We start from the raw sequence: 14,065 nt of genomic DNA on the forward strand, positions 1-14,065 counted from the left end.
GTGCTCATCAGGCATAATACAAATGCTTTGGAAGTGAATCTATGTCAGATAGCTGGGTGACTCTTGTGACTGCAATCCTTCTTTATTCAGTAATCCATGACAGCATTGTTGTCACTCCTGCCAGTTTATCAGATGCAGCAGCCTGCCAAAGGAGAGTCTACAGACAGTCTCCTTTTGTGTCCAGCCTTTCACGTCATTTGATTGACTCACTTAATAGTAAAGCAGGAGAACTGTGTGTTTCATTAACCCTCATTTTGCGTGCATACCGCAGGTGATGGGTGTGCAAGAGATGAGATGAAGTAACAGATAAGAAACCTGTTTAGAGTTTTCACGCAGGTGTGACAAGACTCTTAGAATAGGACATCTGTGAAAAATGATGAATTATCTTTCGATGTACTTGCTTGACCAGCTCTTTTTCCAGTGACATAAGAGGTGGGAGAACAACTGTTGCTTGACTTGTTTCACAATGCCAAGAGCACCTCTGCCTTGCTGACATCATATACAGTATTATTCCCAGGTTTACGTGTGGACTCACTGCTGTCAGAGCTGTGTGCTTATAACTACACAAATTTTAAGTAAAAATAGACATGAAGTGTCTTGTCTATGTTCTTGATGCTAAAGAGAAGGAATACAGATACAGACAGTAAGTCAGCAAAACTGCGTCTCTTCCCCTGGTTCCCAGAGGTGACTGGCATGGTCAGCAGCCCTCCCTCTAGCCCCCTCCCACTCGTCCTCCCGCATCCTCTTGCCGTTTCTACCCTGCTTGCGAAGGAGGAGTGCGAGTGAGCAAGGAAGAGGCAGGGCACATCAGCTGTGGGAGTGGAACTCAGACGGCAGGCAAAGAATACAAACACACACATTGACATGCACACGCACACATGCTCAGTCAGCGTAAGTGACACAAGTGCTGGCTCCATTCAGCACTGAGTAGACTGACTCACAGCTATCCATTAGCCAGCATGCCGCATAGAAAGAGGAGTTTCACTTTTGGAGCCTATGGGGGGTAAGAATGAAAATCCTATTGATTCCTAGATCACTCATTCATCTTCACAGAGATGGATATCAAGTGTGAATGTATGTGTGCTTGTGTGTCTGTTTCTAGCACCTGCTTTGATGACTCTGCACATTCTGTGTCTGTATTGGTGCTTGCACGTCTGTGCTGCTGGTGCTCTGGAATCCTGTCATTTAAAAAAAGCAAACAAAAAACAGCTTTTGTCATAAATGTCCTGCTTATTAGTTTGATATCTTTCTATTCCATCCGATACTAATGCTGTTGTTGTTTCGTGGTCATTTGTTAAGGTATTAGGGTAACTGTTCACAGTAATGGCGAGGTAAAATCAGGTGACAAAAGCTATAAGGTGACAAAATCAATATGTTAAGATTCAAGTTACTAATTCTATCTATTCCTGTGAATCCATGCTGTTGTAATTGTGCACTATGTTTTTTTCTGTATGAGACTGATTTATTGTCATGTTCGCCTTTGATGTGATATTTTATTGTTTGTCTATGAGGAAAGAAATATGTGCAGTACACTTGAGTGTTTGTCACTGGGCACTTATGTCCGCAGTGTATTTATTTGGCCCACTTGAGCTTTTACAGGACACTGGGCATTAGAGTCAGCCAAGAATGTTTTTAATGGTCAAAGAGCAGGTGCCCCAGTGCAACTGGATGCCTGACAGTGAAAGCGTTGTGTGTGTGTGCATGTGTGTTTTTTGTGTGTGTTTTGAGTATCTTCAAGAAAGTAGAAAACTAGCTGGGACAGTTGCTGCTAGGCTGAGCAATGTATCAATTTTAGCGAGTGGCTGCAATGACAACATCAGCATGTTTGGCTGTTGGCCATTCAGAGGAGGTATGTTTTCAGGGCCTTATCTCGGCCTCCAGGAGCCCCAAGGACTGCAGTCTCCAGGTGTCCTATACTTTGTAGCTTAGCACTGCTTTTTGCTGAATTTGAATGTTCAGTGAGTTGCAAGCTGTGATTTTCCTCTAAGTGAGCTGTTACTAGTGGAAGGGTCAAACGTGTTGATCCACACACCCATATCATATTACCAGTTGTAAATATTTAAACTAGCTGTAGTTTTGTTTTTTTTCTTCAATTTTGTCATGGTCGGCTGTGTGGCTGGCAGGCAGGAGTGGTGGACCCAAAATGCAGGATTCTCAGGACACGAGGTTTAGACAGAAAATGCAGCTTTATTGCTGGAGCAGAACATCAAGATAAAATAAAACTCACAAAAGCAAACAAAACTCTAAACAGAGATGCAGGAGGACTGGAAATCCTAAACACGCAGCAAGTGAGGGTGAACAGACGTTAACGATGCGACACCGAGTAGGGGAAGACACAGACACTAAATACACAAAGCTGAACGCACTGACAAAGGACACAGACCTACAAAATAAGACAGGAAGCACACGCCAGACAGAGACAGACTCGTAAACAGGCATAATGACGTCATGGACAAACAGAGGGACATACGGGCAGAGAAGACCAAGCACAGGCAACCTAAACCAAACATAAGGGCAAGATAACAAAACCTAAACCAGACATAATCATCATCGTCATCAACATCATCATCAGATAACTAAAGAATCAGAATATAATTGTAATCAAAACAGTATCACCAGAGAATAACCAATCCATAATGCAAAAATAAACCAAAACATAAGAAACTCAAAATGCTGGGTTGACCCGACCCAGGACCGTGACAAATTTCAGCTACATGATATGATGTGGGGAGGTTAGCCCGATTTGCAGTGTATTTGTCAAACCAACAAGTTAGTTTCGTTTAAATTTTCACACAAATTTTAATTTTAATGTTAGAAAACACTCCTCATAAAACAGAAATCTCATGTTTTTTGTTTTTTTAGGTCTGTTTTTGCGTTTATGCATCACGGTCTGCTACTGCTGCTGTTTAGAGCTGTTCTTACCAACTGTCAAGTATCACTAGTGTGTTCAGTAATGAGCACATTAAGATTTGACACATCCCAATGAGAAGGTAATGGGGTAGAAAAGCAGCACAGAAGTGAAGATTATGCCTTATTCTAAGTCTTTTCACTCTCTGTTTTTCATTTTCAAAAGAGAGACCTAATGTAATATAACAAAACCTCATATAGGAGTAAATTCGCAAATTCTAGTCTATATATTTCATTAAGTGTTAAAGCATAATTGTAGCCCTGCCCACTCCATTAGAGGACATCTAACTGTTCCCTAATTGGTGCATCTCTTGTTATTTTCAGTTAATAGCTAGTGTAGTTAGTTTTTGAGGGAGCGCACAGCTGGTCAGATAAACCTATAAAGATGTGAAATGTGTCTATATATCATTCTACATGTGTACAAAATAAAACATTGCAAAGTCAAACCGTTTACACTAACCTTTTGCTGTAAGGAGTTCTGGTTCTTAACAAGTAGGCTGATATGTTTGCACTCGTTTTCCCCAGTTTGTCACACTCATAGAGTGGAGCATGGATTGAAGGCAGTGAGAAATGTAGACCTGCTCTTGGTATAAAGCGAAGCGTGTGCTTTTTCTGGTTAGCGTTGTCTTTGAATGCACTGGCATTTCAATAGGTCAGGGTGATTGCTAACATTAGGGAGTAATATGTAAGACACTCTCATCCCTGCATCCCGTCGACATTCACTTAGGTGAACATGATCCCTCAGTTTTCAGCAGATTATTCTTTCTTTGACACAGCATGCTCATAATTTTAGAAAGAAAATGGCGGGGCCACTTAATTTAGGTGTGATTATTTACCTTCGGTAGGTTATGGAACCCACTTTCTTTCTCTAAATTTCTTTTACTGAATACAGAAATTACCAGACTTTCATATGCTTTAATGTGACCTTTAATGTGAGTTTTTGGAAGTATTCCTTAGTACTGTTACACACAGGACATATGTTATATGTTACATATACATATGTTTCTGTGTGTATCTCACAGAGATAAACACAGAGCCGTGACTTGTTAAATGAACTGAATGCTCTCCCAATAAACCCATTGACAGCTTTAGGCAGCCTAAACAATGATGCTGTATGTGGAAGTGTCCCATTGAAAGACTGGAAGAATACTTCTCAATCCTGTTCAAAAACAGCTGAATGGAAAGACAGGCACTGTTTTGTAATCTGAGCAGGCCTCAGTTGCAGTACATATTCTCTGGTCAGCTGATTTGAAACTGCCATTTCTTCAATTAAACAAGCCCACATACCCTTTGGAAAAAATGTTGTTTCACAGTGTGAGATAAAATACTTCACAATAACTGTCATGGTCCTGGGTCGTTGACCCAGCGTTTTGTGATTATTTCCCTCTGTTCTAGTTATTCTGTGTCCTCCCCCCTTGTGTCCGGTTCGGGTTCTAGATTTCCTGTTTTGTTCTGAAAGTCTGTGTCTGTTGTCATTGTGTTCAGCTTGTGTCCTCCAGTCATCATGTGTATTCAGATCAGCTGTTCTTCCCTCCTGTGTGCGATTACCCGATTACCTTGTGTGTGTGTGTATATATAGTGGGTGTCGGTCTGTGTTCGTTGTCGGCTCGTCTGTGTTTCTTGGTATCCTGGTCCTTGGTCTGCGTCTCTCTGCTCCGCTCTCCGTTTTGTAAGATTTCAGGTTTGCTCTTTAGTTTCTCCCAGTTTAGGTTTGTCATTACTCATGCTTCATTGCCAATGGCGTGTCCAGCGGGGTGGCCTGGGGGGGCACAGGCCACCCCCCCAACCAGACTGGCCACCCCAGGTGCCACCCCAAAGGCAAAACAATAAAATTCAATCAAATATCAAATGTCCGATTATGTTTTCACGGTGACGCTCAGATATCCGAGTGTAAGTGAATGCAGCATCGGCTTCTGCGCTATGTGCATCACGTTAGCAAAGGTAGGAGAGCCAAGCACGAAAGACGTCACTGCAGGAAACAATTTTTCGGTGAAAGAAAATGAGGACAGAATAAATGTCCCGGTAAGTAATATTAAGTTTGTTGAGTTTAGTAAACTTCGGCGAAATTAGAATACCAAGGAAAAAATAACACTTAAAGAATTATTGCAGCCGTGGAATATTTCAGACAGTATGCTACAGAGGGGAGCTAACATAAGAGTTATGAGTTATAAGATGTAATCTAAGTCGTAACATTGCTGTATGGAGCTGCAGATTTGGTTGCAGGTTAACATAGCTGGACTGGCCATCGGGCTTATTTGACTTATTTTTTATTTATTTTTGTAACGGCATGAACAATGAGAGGTGGTGGATTGGCCAGATGCAGGTCGATGTGTAGAAATAACTCCGTTGTTTGGTGGTGGCTATGGCGGGGCTTCCACAGAGGCAGCAGGTGGATGAGGGAAGGGGAGGCAGGAGGAGAGCCCTGAGGCAGCCGCCAGTCCGAGTGTCAGGTGAACTGAACTTCAGGTAAGAAGTTATGACCTGCAGTCTATCTGGGTCAGATATGAACTAAGTTTAGGTGGAGTTTATTTTCGTTGTGCTGACTTTTTACTGTCAGTTGCAATAACTCATACTGCGTTCTAGCCAGCTTGGAGTTTTTATACAGCTGTTCGGTTGCTATGATGTTACTGATAGTGAACTTTATTTTATTCATAAGGTTAGTTAGTAGAGTTGCCAACGGCTCCTTAAAAAAATGGAATGGTCCCTCAATCAGAGAAAATATTACACGTTTCGTATTGAGCTGAGAAGAGACGCAGTTTGTCCCGAACTTCAGCTAGAATGGAAAAAGACACAAAGCTGGATTTATTCTGTCTTTACGCTGCACAGCTGCCTCTTCTCTCATCCTGCCTCTCCTGTTGCTACTTCAATCATGAAACTGATCGATGATCAGCTGATCGGCTTTTCTCTCTTGTTTGTTTATCGCCCACTTTGCGCCAGAAAGACGAAACCAGCAGATGTCGCGCTAAACAACAGCAGCACGTTTAAGCTTGATCGGCTGTTGTTAGAATTTATTTAATATTAATTTCTAGTATCAGCTGATGTTTGCTGGAGCCACAGCTGTAAAGCTGCTGGTCATGATGTCGGTTTGGATATCTGGTGAGAGGGAAACGTGAAGACCACCCACCAGGATCCTTTTTTATGTAGCTGACAGCTGGTAACTGTGCAGGGGCGGGTCTAGCAAAGTTTTGCCAGGGGGCCAGGTAGGGCATTAACAGGGAAAGGGGGCACAAAGAAATACTTTTCTTTCCTATTCTCATTTAAAATATCTAGCTTTTATTAAATAATTATCTAAATCTTACAACCAAAGTTTTTATCTGGCGTAAAATGTATAGAAATCATACATATACCAAAAAGACTGTACATCACTGTCACAACAGGGTTTGTTTTCATTCAAAGGCTTTATGGCTTTAATACCTGGTGGGTCGGTCTGTAGTCAAAATGCCCGATTTTCTGTCCCAGTCCAGCCCTGCAGGTTATACTGGCAGTGTCACCATGCCAGCTGAATGTATTTCATCATCAGCCAGTGTTGTTCTTTATCAATATTACCAAAGTTTACCATAAGGCAGCATAGAAAGTATTTACTTGCTTTCAGGTTTTATTCAAATATTAGTCTTTTCAGTTGTTTCTCCACTTTTTTCCTGTTTCAAAATCAAACACCAGTTTGTGAGAAGATTATCTTCTTTTTTTAACAGGCAGAGAAAGTTTTGCATTGGAATGGCTAATTTGTCAATTGTTTGCTACAAATGTTCGTATTTTAATATTCAAAAATGTTTTTGCCCAAAACATATGTGCAGTATATGTCAGTAAAAATACTATGCAAATATTGCTGTCCTTGAATGCTGAGTAAACACTGACAAAGCACTGATTGTATCTCTTGTACTTTATCAACGCAGTATCTAAAAACTTTGCACCGTAGTGGTTAAAATCTCATTCTAATAAGAGTTAAAAGTGCATTTGGTTATTAGGTTTATAGGATTATTGAATTATGGTTAAGGGTTGGTAGAATTTTTTTTTAAAACATTATCTGCCAATTAAATCTGCCACCCTTCTCCAAATCTGTGCCCCTACCTGGCCCCCCCAACAAAAATTTTCTAGACACGCCACTGTTCATTGCCTGTTTTTGCCACTGCCACCGTGTAAATAAACTTCACTCGTATCATCAGTTTGCTGCATTTTGGGTCCTCCTTTTCCTCCACTCCACACGGCTCACTCCGCCAGCCGTGACAGTACGAGCCGACCAAACATGGACCCAGCGGCATCCGCACCTCCCGAGGAGCTTCGGGAGGAACTAATTGACTCTGTTTCCAGGTTGGTTAACCTATGGCTCGAGCATGAGGGGGAAGAGTGTCTCCGCGCTGTAGAAGCCAGGCTACAGCAGCTCATCTCTGCTCACTCCTGGCTGCTGGACTCTCTTCACCCGCTCGCACAGGACTTCATACTCAACGAACTGCACCTTCACCCACCAGCCGCTACCGCTTCCCAACTCAGCCCGGCGGCGAAGATTTTGCCCAGCCCGGCGGCGAAGATTTTGCCCAGCCCGGCGGCGAAGATTTTGCCCAGCCCGGCGGCGAAGATTTTGCCCAGCCCGGCGGCGAAGATTTTGCCCAGCCCGGCGGCGAAGATTTTGCCCAGCCCGGCGGCGAAGATTTTGCCCAGCCCGGCGGCGAAGATTTTGCCCAGCCCGGCGGCGAAGATTTTGCCCAGCCCGGCGGCGAAGATTTTGCCCAGCCCGGCGGCGAAGATTTTGCCCAGCCCGGCCCGCCGGAGGTTTTGCCCGGCCCGCCGGAGGTTTTGCCCGGCCCGCCGGAGGTTTTGCCCGGGAGGAAGCGACGATCGCGCCGACGGCGCATCACCCCACAGCCGAAGACTAGGACTTTGGAACTGCCAGCTGTGGTGAGTGAAGAGGACCCTTTTTCTGTTTTGGACTGTGTGTCTGTTTATTCCGGGGCTGTGTTTTTTGAGTCGGCTGCCCTGCAATGGCGTGTCCAGCGGGGTGGCCTGGGGGGGCACAGGCCACCCCCCCAATCAGACTGGCCACCCCAGGTGCCACCCCAAAGGTAAAACAATAAAATTCAATCAAATATCAAATGTACGATTATGTTTTCACGGTGAAGCTCAGATATCCGAGTGTAAGTGAATGCAGCATCGGCTTCTGCGCTATGCGCATCACGTTAGCAAAGGTAGGAGAGCCAAGCACGAAGGACAACACTGCAGGAAACAATTTTTCGGTGAAAGAAAATGAGGACAGAATAAATGTCCCGGTAAGTAATATTAAGTTTGTTGAGTTTAGTAAACTTCGGTGAAATTAGAATACCAAGGAAAAAAATAACACTTAAAGAATTTTTGCAACCATCGAATATTTCAGACAGTATGCTACTGAGGGCAGCTAACATAAGAGTTATGAGTTATAAGATGCAGGTCGATGTGTAAAAATAACTCAGTGGTTTGGTGGTGGCTATGGCGGGGCTTCCACAGAGGCCAGCAGGTGGATGAGGGAAGGGGAGGCAGGGGGAGAGACCCGAGGCGGCCACCAGTCCGAGTGTCAGGTGAACTGAACTTCAGGTAAGAAGTTATGACCTGCAGTCTATCTGGGTCAGATATAAACCAAGTTTAGGTGGAGTTTATTTTCGTTGTGCTGACTTTTTACAGTCAGTTACAATACCTCATACTGCGTGAGCTAGCATGACGAGTTTATACAGCTGTTCGGTTGCTATGATGTTACTGATAGTGAACTTTATTTTATTCATAAGGTTAGTTAGTAGAGTTGCCAACAGCTCCTTAAAAATGGAATGGTCCCTCATTCAGAGAAAATATTACGGGTTTGGTATTGAGCTGAGAAGAGACGCAGTTTGTCCCGGACTTCAGCTAGGATGGAAAAAGACACAAAACTGGAGTTATTCTGTCTTTACACTGCCTCTTCTCCTCTCATTCTCTCTCCTCTCTCTCCTGTTGCTACTTCAATCATGAAACTGATCAATGATCAGCTGATCGTCTCTCTTGTTTGTTTATCACCCACTTTGCGCCAGAAAGAGGAAACCAGCAGATGTCGCGCTAAACAGCAGCAGCACGTTTAAGCTTGATCAGCTGTTGTTAGAATTTATTTAGTTAGAATGTTTGCTGGAGCCACAGCTGTAAAGCTGTAAAGCTGCTGGTCATGATGTCGGTTTGGATATGTGGTGAGAGGGAAACATGAAGATGAAACCAGGAGATGTCCTTACTGAATCATCAGAGCTGAACAGGTGATGGAGAAACAGGTTTACCTTTTAGGTGACAGGAATGAGTTGAAGTTATGAACTGTTTCTGAGAGATAAATAACACCACACTCAGAAAAATTATGGTTCTTAAATGGTTCTTCAGATGTCTTCATGGTTCTTTAAAGAACCATCATACGTCAAAGAACCTTTTTATTTTGTGGATGGTTCTTCAGCTATTACAAATGGTTCTTTAAAGAACAAAAGGTTCTTCATCCTTAGCAATCTAAGTTTGATGGTGTAAATAGCATAAATATTTATTCACTATAATGAGGCTGTGAATTATACTGTGTGTTTTCTTTGTGTGCATGTGTGTGCAAAGGGGGAGGGCGGGATACCTGGCAATTACCCTTTAAGAGAAGATGGTAGGAAACTGAATATTCAAATAAAAGTTAGAAATATTTGCAAACAGTAGACACAATACACACATTCAAGTACTGTACTTTAGTTTTAAATTTTAATAAAGCATTACTATTTTCTACTCCAAGGCATTACTTTTGAGATTATTATATATTTTTGAAAATATAGTATAATGATAATACTAGTTATTGTAAACTTTACAAACCACCCAGCAGTATGTAAAGTCAAATTATAAGATACAAGTAAATAACAATTGCAGAACAGAATGTCAGTGTAATGAACACACACTTCGTTTTGACAAAGCACAGCTTAGGTAAATGATCTGAGTAGTTGTTCATCACTGAGCAATTTGTTGATATGTGTTTCGAGCCAAATAAATGACAGAGAGAGAGAGTGACGTCAGAACACGTCATACTATAACCTCCGGGAGCGGACGGAGGGGGTCAGTCGTTGGGATGCGCATGCGCAGACAGAGTGTGCGAGCGGCGGGCCTTGACCTTTCGGGAAAAAACCTCACGGACGGTGACAGCGAAACGGATAACAGTCTTCAGTACCTGCTGGACTTTGAAGCTGTGGATTCTGGGACTGTTAGAAAAGGTAAAACATTTCCATTAAAACCTTATTACTGTTTTGTTTTTGTTACTCGTCATTGTAGCTTGCTGTTAATGTTGTGCTAACAGTAGCGATTAGCTAGATACGTTAGCCGTTGACGTCAGCGCAATTTAGTATCCAACTGTTTTCCTAACAAAACCACTGTTATAATTAAGTGAAGGTGCTCCCAGCTAATTTGAACCTTTGGCTTCTAAAATATGTGGTTCAATTGCGTGCTGCGTACATAACCTAATGTCAGCTAGACCGAAATTAAAATTTAATATATTGTTAAAGTCACTAAAATGGCGCCTGAAGCCTGTTGTGGCGTGAGCTCTGTGTCTGCTCTAGAAACTCTGAAATTCTGTAGATCTGAGCCGTACATTAAATACTCACATGAACCTGTACTTTGAATTCTGTATGAGCTGTATAAAATACAGCTATGCATAAGTGTTTTGAATGAATAATTAGATTAGATGACTCTTTATTGTCTAATCGAATTATATAGAAATGAATAGAAATGTGACATGAGAAGGTGTGTCTTTGACTGTTCCTGCATAACTTAGTTTCGGACTAGTTGACAAGTTATGCTCCGGTCATTTGATGTTTCCAAGGTAGATGTTCTTTTGTAATATAGTTAATTTTTTTGTATATTTCATTTATCCACCATCATACATACAAGCTAAGAAGAGGTCGTTATACTAACAAGAGGTATCAACGCTGGGCCAAAGTTCAGCACATGGTTAAAGTTTGTAATCCAGCCAGGGTGTAAATATCACTCAGCAGCCAGAGCTGAAGCAGGTAGCATCAACACATAAATCCACTCTACCCGGCTTAAATCACAAGAGCACCTCTAACCAAAAAGCTGTAGATTTTTCTTGTTTGCACAAATTAATCCAGATTCACATTAATTGTGTTCACAGCTCCAACAAACTGGGGAAGAGGAGGGGCAGAAACACAATTAGGTTGAATTACAATTGGATGGAAGGCGAGGACAAGGAGAAGGAAGCTTAGGATGAGGAGGAAGAAAAGCAGCAGGAGCATCTGTAGGGATCCCTATGATGTCATTGAGGTTTGTTTCATTAATATGGTCCTCTCACAAAGAACGATGACTTGTTTTAGTTCACCTACTTCCTGTATTAAATAGTGATGTGCAAAATGTTGTGAAAAACCATAGAGCAGGCACGTATAGTGCATCTGCAGGTAAATGAACATCAAATCTCTAAGACAGACTGAAATCTGTATATTTATCACCCTTATGATAAAACCCACGTCAGCCATTGGTTTATGGACTTTGTATTTTTTTAGCCTCAGCATCTGCTTTATTGCTGTTGCTATGTTGGGACCATATTAGGATGAGGGATCAGAATCTGGAGTCATGCACACTATTGTTTCATTTAGTGTGTATCCATAAGATTCGTACAGCAGATCCAAGTTGTGCCTTGAAAACCGGAAAGTCGTCTGCATAGAGGAGAACTGTAATAGCAGGCTTGTACAAAGTGAGGCTTTGTGCACTCGTTTTACTTCTGTCACCCTGTTTTGATGCAGAATTCATTTGAAATCAGGCAAGAACTGGACTTATTTTTTATAATGTGTTCTTGTGAATTGATTGTGTATCGCATATGTTTGATTTGACTTTCTGCAAGACAACAGTCGTCCGCTGGCCAAAAAAGTTTTACAAATACCTCCACGTGATCTAGCCTGGATTTAGAAAAGAATAGCAAAAAAAATCTGCACCTCCTGCTTCAGATGCAATTTGTGTTTCTGTGTTCAGAGGCAGCGGCGAGAGGGGAGACCTCGGCTCATCCAGCTGGAGAGCCTGACCAGGAGGAGTCGAACATTAACTCAGCTCTTCCAGGGCACCCTGCAGACTCGGCTGCTGGCATCGGCGAGGGATGACGTGAACGCCAAACTGGAGTCCATCACAGGTCAACTGCAGGTATGCGAGTCAGACCTTCTGAGGAGGGTTTCACTTTTCTCTCTTCTTTATAATTGACTCTTTTCTCTCTCTTTCAGCTCCTTGTCTCAGAGTGGGAGGGATTTGAAGCACAAAGGGAGGAGCTTGTCGTTTGGTTGGCTGATATGGATGTCCGCCTGAGAGGTTGACCAGCTGACAGGAAACACCAGTGAAAAACTGAAACAACTGCAGGTGTGGGCTTGTTTTGATATGACATATGTTTGATATGAAACATACGTCAGAGACATTGTCCTAAACTGGACTAACAAAGGACCATGAGTACAACATGAAACGTACATTACATGGTGTAATGCTAAAGTTCATTGATCATTTTAATCATAAACTTGTTGAAATATTTTTACTGAACATGCAAACATCTGCTGATGAAAATGTGTTGATTTATTGGTCTGTTATGAAGCTATTGCTATTTCTAATGTGTTTTATCACTTTCTGATGTTTTATTAATTAAACAATACATGTATTATTTGTTGTGTTATCTGTAGCTATAGTATTTATATATATTTATTTATAGTATAGCAAATATATTTAATTATTACTGTTTAAAACACTAATATGTGACATGTATTAGTATTGATGTTGTGCTGAGGGTTAAAATGCCTTTTTGTCTTTTGGTATACTACAAAATGACAATAAACCATTAATATATGTCTATGCTGTGCTCATATTTATTTTACCCTACTCAAATTCAATTTATGATGCATTTTATTTTGAAAGATTTAAAATGGTTTTTTAAAGAACCACTCAAAAAAGGTTCTTTAAAATGGTTCTTTTAAAGAACCATTTGAAGGACCTTTTTAAAAATGGTTCTTTAAAGAACCATTTTTAAAAAGGTTCTTTGAAAAACCATTAAAGGTGCCCCAAAGAACCATTTCTTGATGGTTCTTTGGGGCACCTTTAAAGGTTCTTCAATGAACCACTGAAAGAAATGGTTCTTCAAAGAACCATTGTTTGAAAGGTTCTTTGTGGCACCAAAAAAGGTTCTTCTATGGCATCAGTCTAAAGAACCACTTTTAATTCCAGTTGGCACCTTTATTTTTCTGAGTGCAGTCCTGCAGGATCCTTTTTTTATGTAGCTGACAGCTGGTAACTGTGCAGGGGCGGGTCTAGCAAAGTGTTGCCAGGGGGCCAGGTAGGGCATTAACAGGGAAAGGTGGGCACAAAGAAATACTTTTCTTTTTTATTCTCATTTAAAATATCTAGCTTTTATTAAATAATTATCTGAATCTTGCGAAGAAAGTTTTTATCTGACGTAAAATGTATGGAAATCATACATATACCAAAAAGACTGTACATCACTGTCACAACAGCATTTGTTTTCATTCAAAGGCTTTATGGCTTTAATACCTGGTGGGCCAATCTGTAGTGAAAATGCCCAATTTTTTGTCCCAGTCCAGCCCTGCAGGTTAATACTGGCAGTGTCACCATGCCAGCTGACTGCATTTCATCATCAGCCAGTGTTGTTCTCAATATTACCAAAGTAAGGCAGCATATAAAGTATTTACTTGCTTTCAGGTTTTATTCAAATGTTAGTCTTTTCAGTTGTTTCTCCACTTTTTTCCTGTTTCAAAATCAAACACCAGTTTGTGAGAAGATTATCTTCTTTTTTTTTTTTTTAACAGGCATTGGTTTTGCATTGGAATTGGCTAATTTGCCAATTGTATGTTAAAAATGTTCGTATTTTAATATTCAAAAATGTTTTTGCCCAAAACACATGTGCACTACATGTCAGTAAAAATACTATGCAAATATTGATGTCCTTGAATGCTGAATAAACACTGACTGATTGTATCTCTTGTACTTAATCAACACAGTATCTAAACACTTTGCACCGTAGTGGTTAAAACCTCATTCTAATAAGGTTACGGTTATTAGGTTTACAGGGTTATTGAATTATGGTTAACGGTTGGTAGAATTGTTTTTAACATTATCTGCCAATTACATCTGCCACCCTTCTCCAAATCTGTGCCCCTACCTGGCCCCC

The 14,065-nt window shown here is 41.3% G+C and overlaps 2 protein-coding genes across 2 annotated transcripts in view; both read left to right on the forward strand.

The window, feature by feature from the left end:
• Window positions 1–845: 845 nt before the first annotated feature.
• Window positions 846–14,065, forward strand: part of LOC146550711 (rap1 GTPase-activating protein 1-like) — a 56,697-nt gene continuing 43,477 nt past the window's right edge. Inside the window, exon 1 of the mRNA XM_085258474.1 lies at window positions 846–1,003. Within this exon, the coding sequence (XP_085114600.1) occupies window positions 960–1,003 (44 nt within the window). The 5' untranslated portion in view covers window positions 846–959. The remainder of the gene's footprint in view (window positions 1,004–14,065) is intronic.
• On the forward strand, window positions 9,930–12,663 carry LOC146550712 (uncharacterized). Its single transcript, XM_085258487.1, has 4 exons — window positions 9,930–10,115; window positions 11,030–11,178; window positions 11,881–12,045; window positions 12,123–12,663. The coding sequence occupies exons 2-4, from the start codon at window positions 11,122–11,124 to the stop codon at window positions 12,210–12,212; spliced, it is 312 nt and encodes a 103-aa protein (XP_085114613.1). The 5' UTR covers window positions 9,930–10,115; window positions 11,030–11,121; the 3' UTR covers window positions 12,213–12,663.

Source organism: Mchenga conophoros, linkage group LG20 (genome assembly GCF_057382185.1).
Source record: "Mchenga conophoros isolate Kocher_MC1m ecotype Shallow Benthic linkage group LG20, M_conophoros_male_GT1.1, whole genome shotgun sequence".
Lineage (NCBI taxonomy): Eukaryota > Metazoa > Chordata > Actinopteri > Cichliformes > Cichlidae > Mchenga > Mchenga conophoros.

Excerpts from the sequence above, each read along its gene's own strand:
- LOC146550712 (XM_085258487.1), top strand. The coding sequence starts at position 11,122 with ATGAGGAGGAAGAAAAGCAGCAGGAGCATCTGTAGGGATCCCTATGAT. Across the intron at positions 11,179-11,880 it reads ATCCCTATGATGTCATTGAG|AGGCAGCGGCGAGAGGGGAG; the intron begins GTTTGTTTCATT and ends TTCTGTGTTCAG. Across the intron at positions 12,046-12,122 it reads CCATCACAGGTCAACTGCAG|CTCCTTGTCTCAGAGTGGGA; the intron begins GTATGCGAGTCA and ends TCTCTCTTTCAG.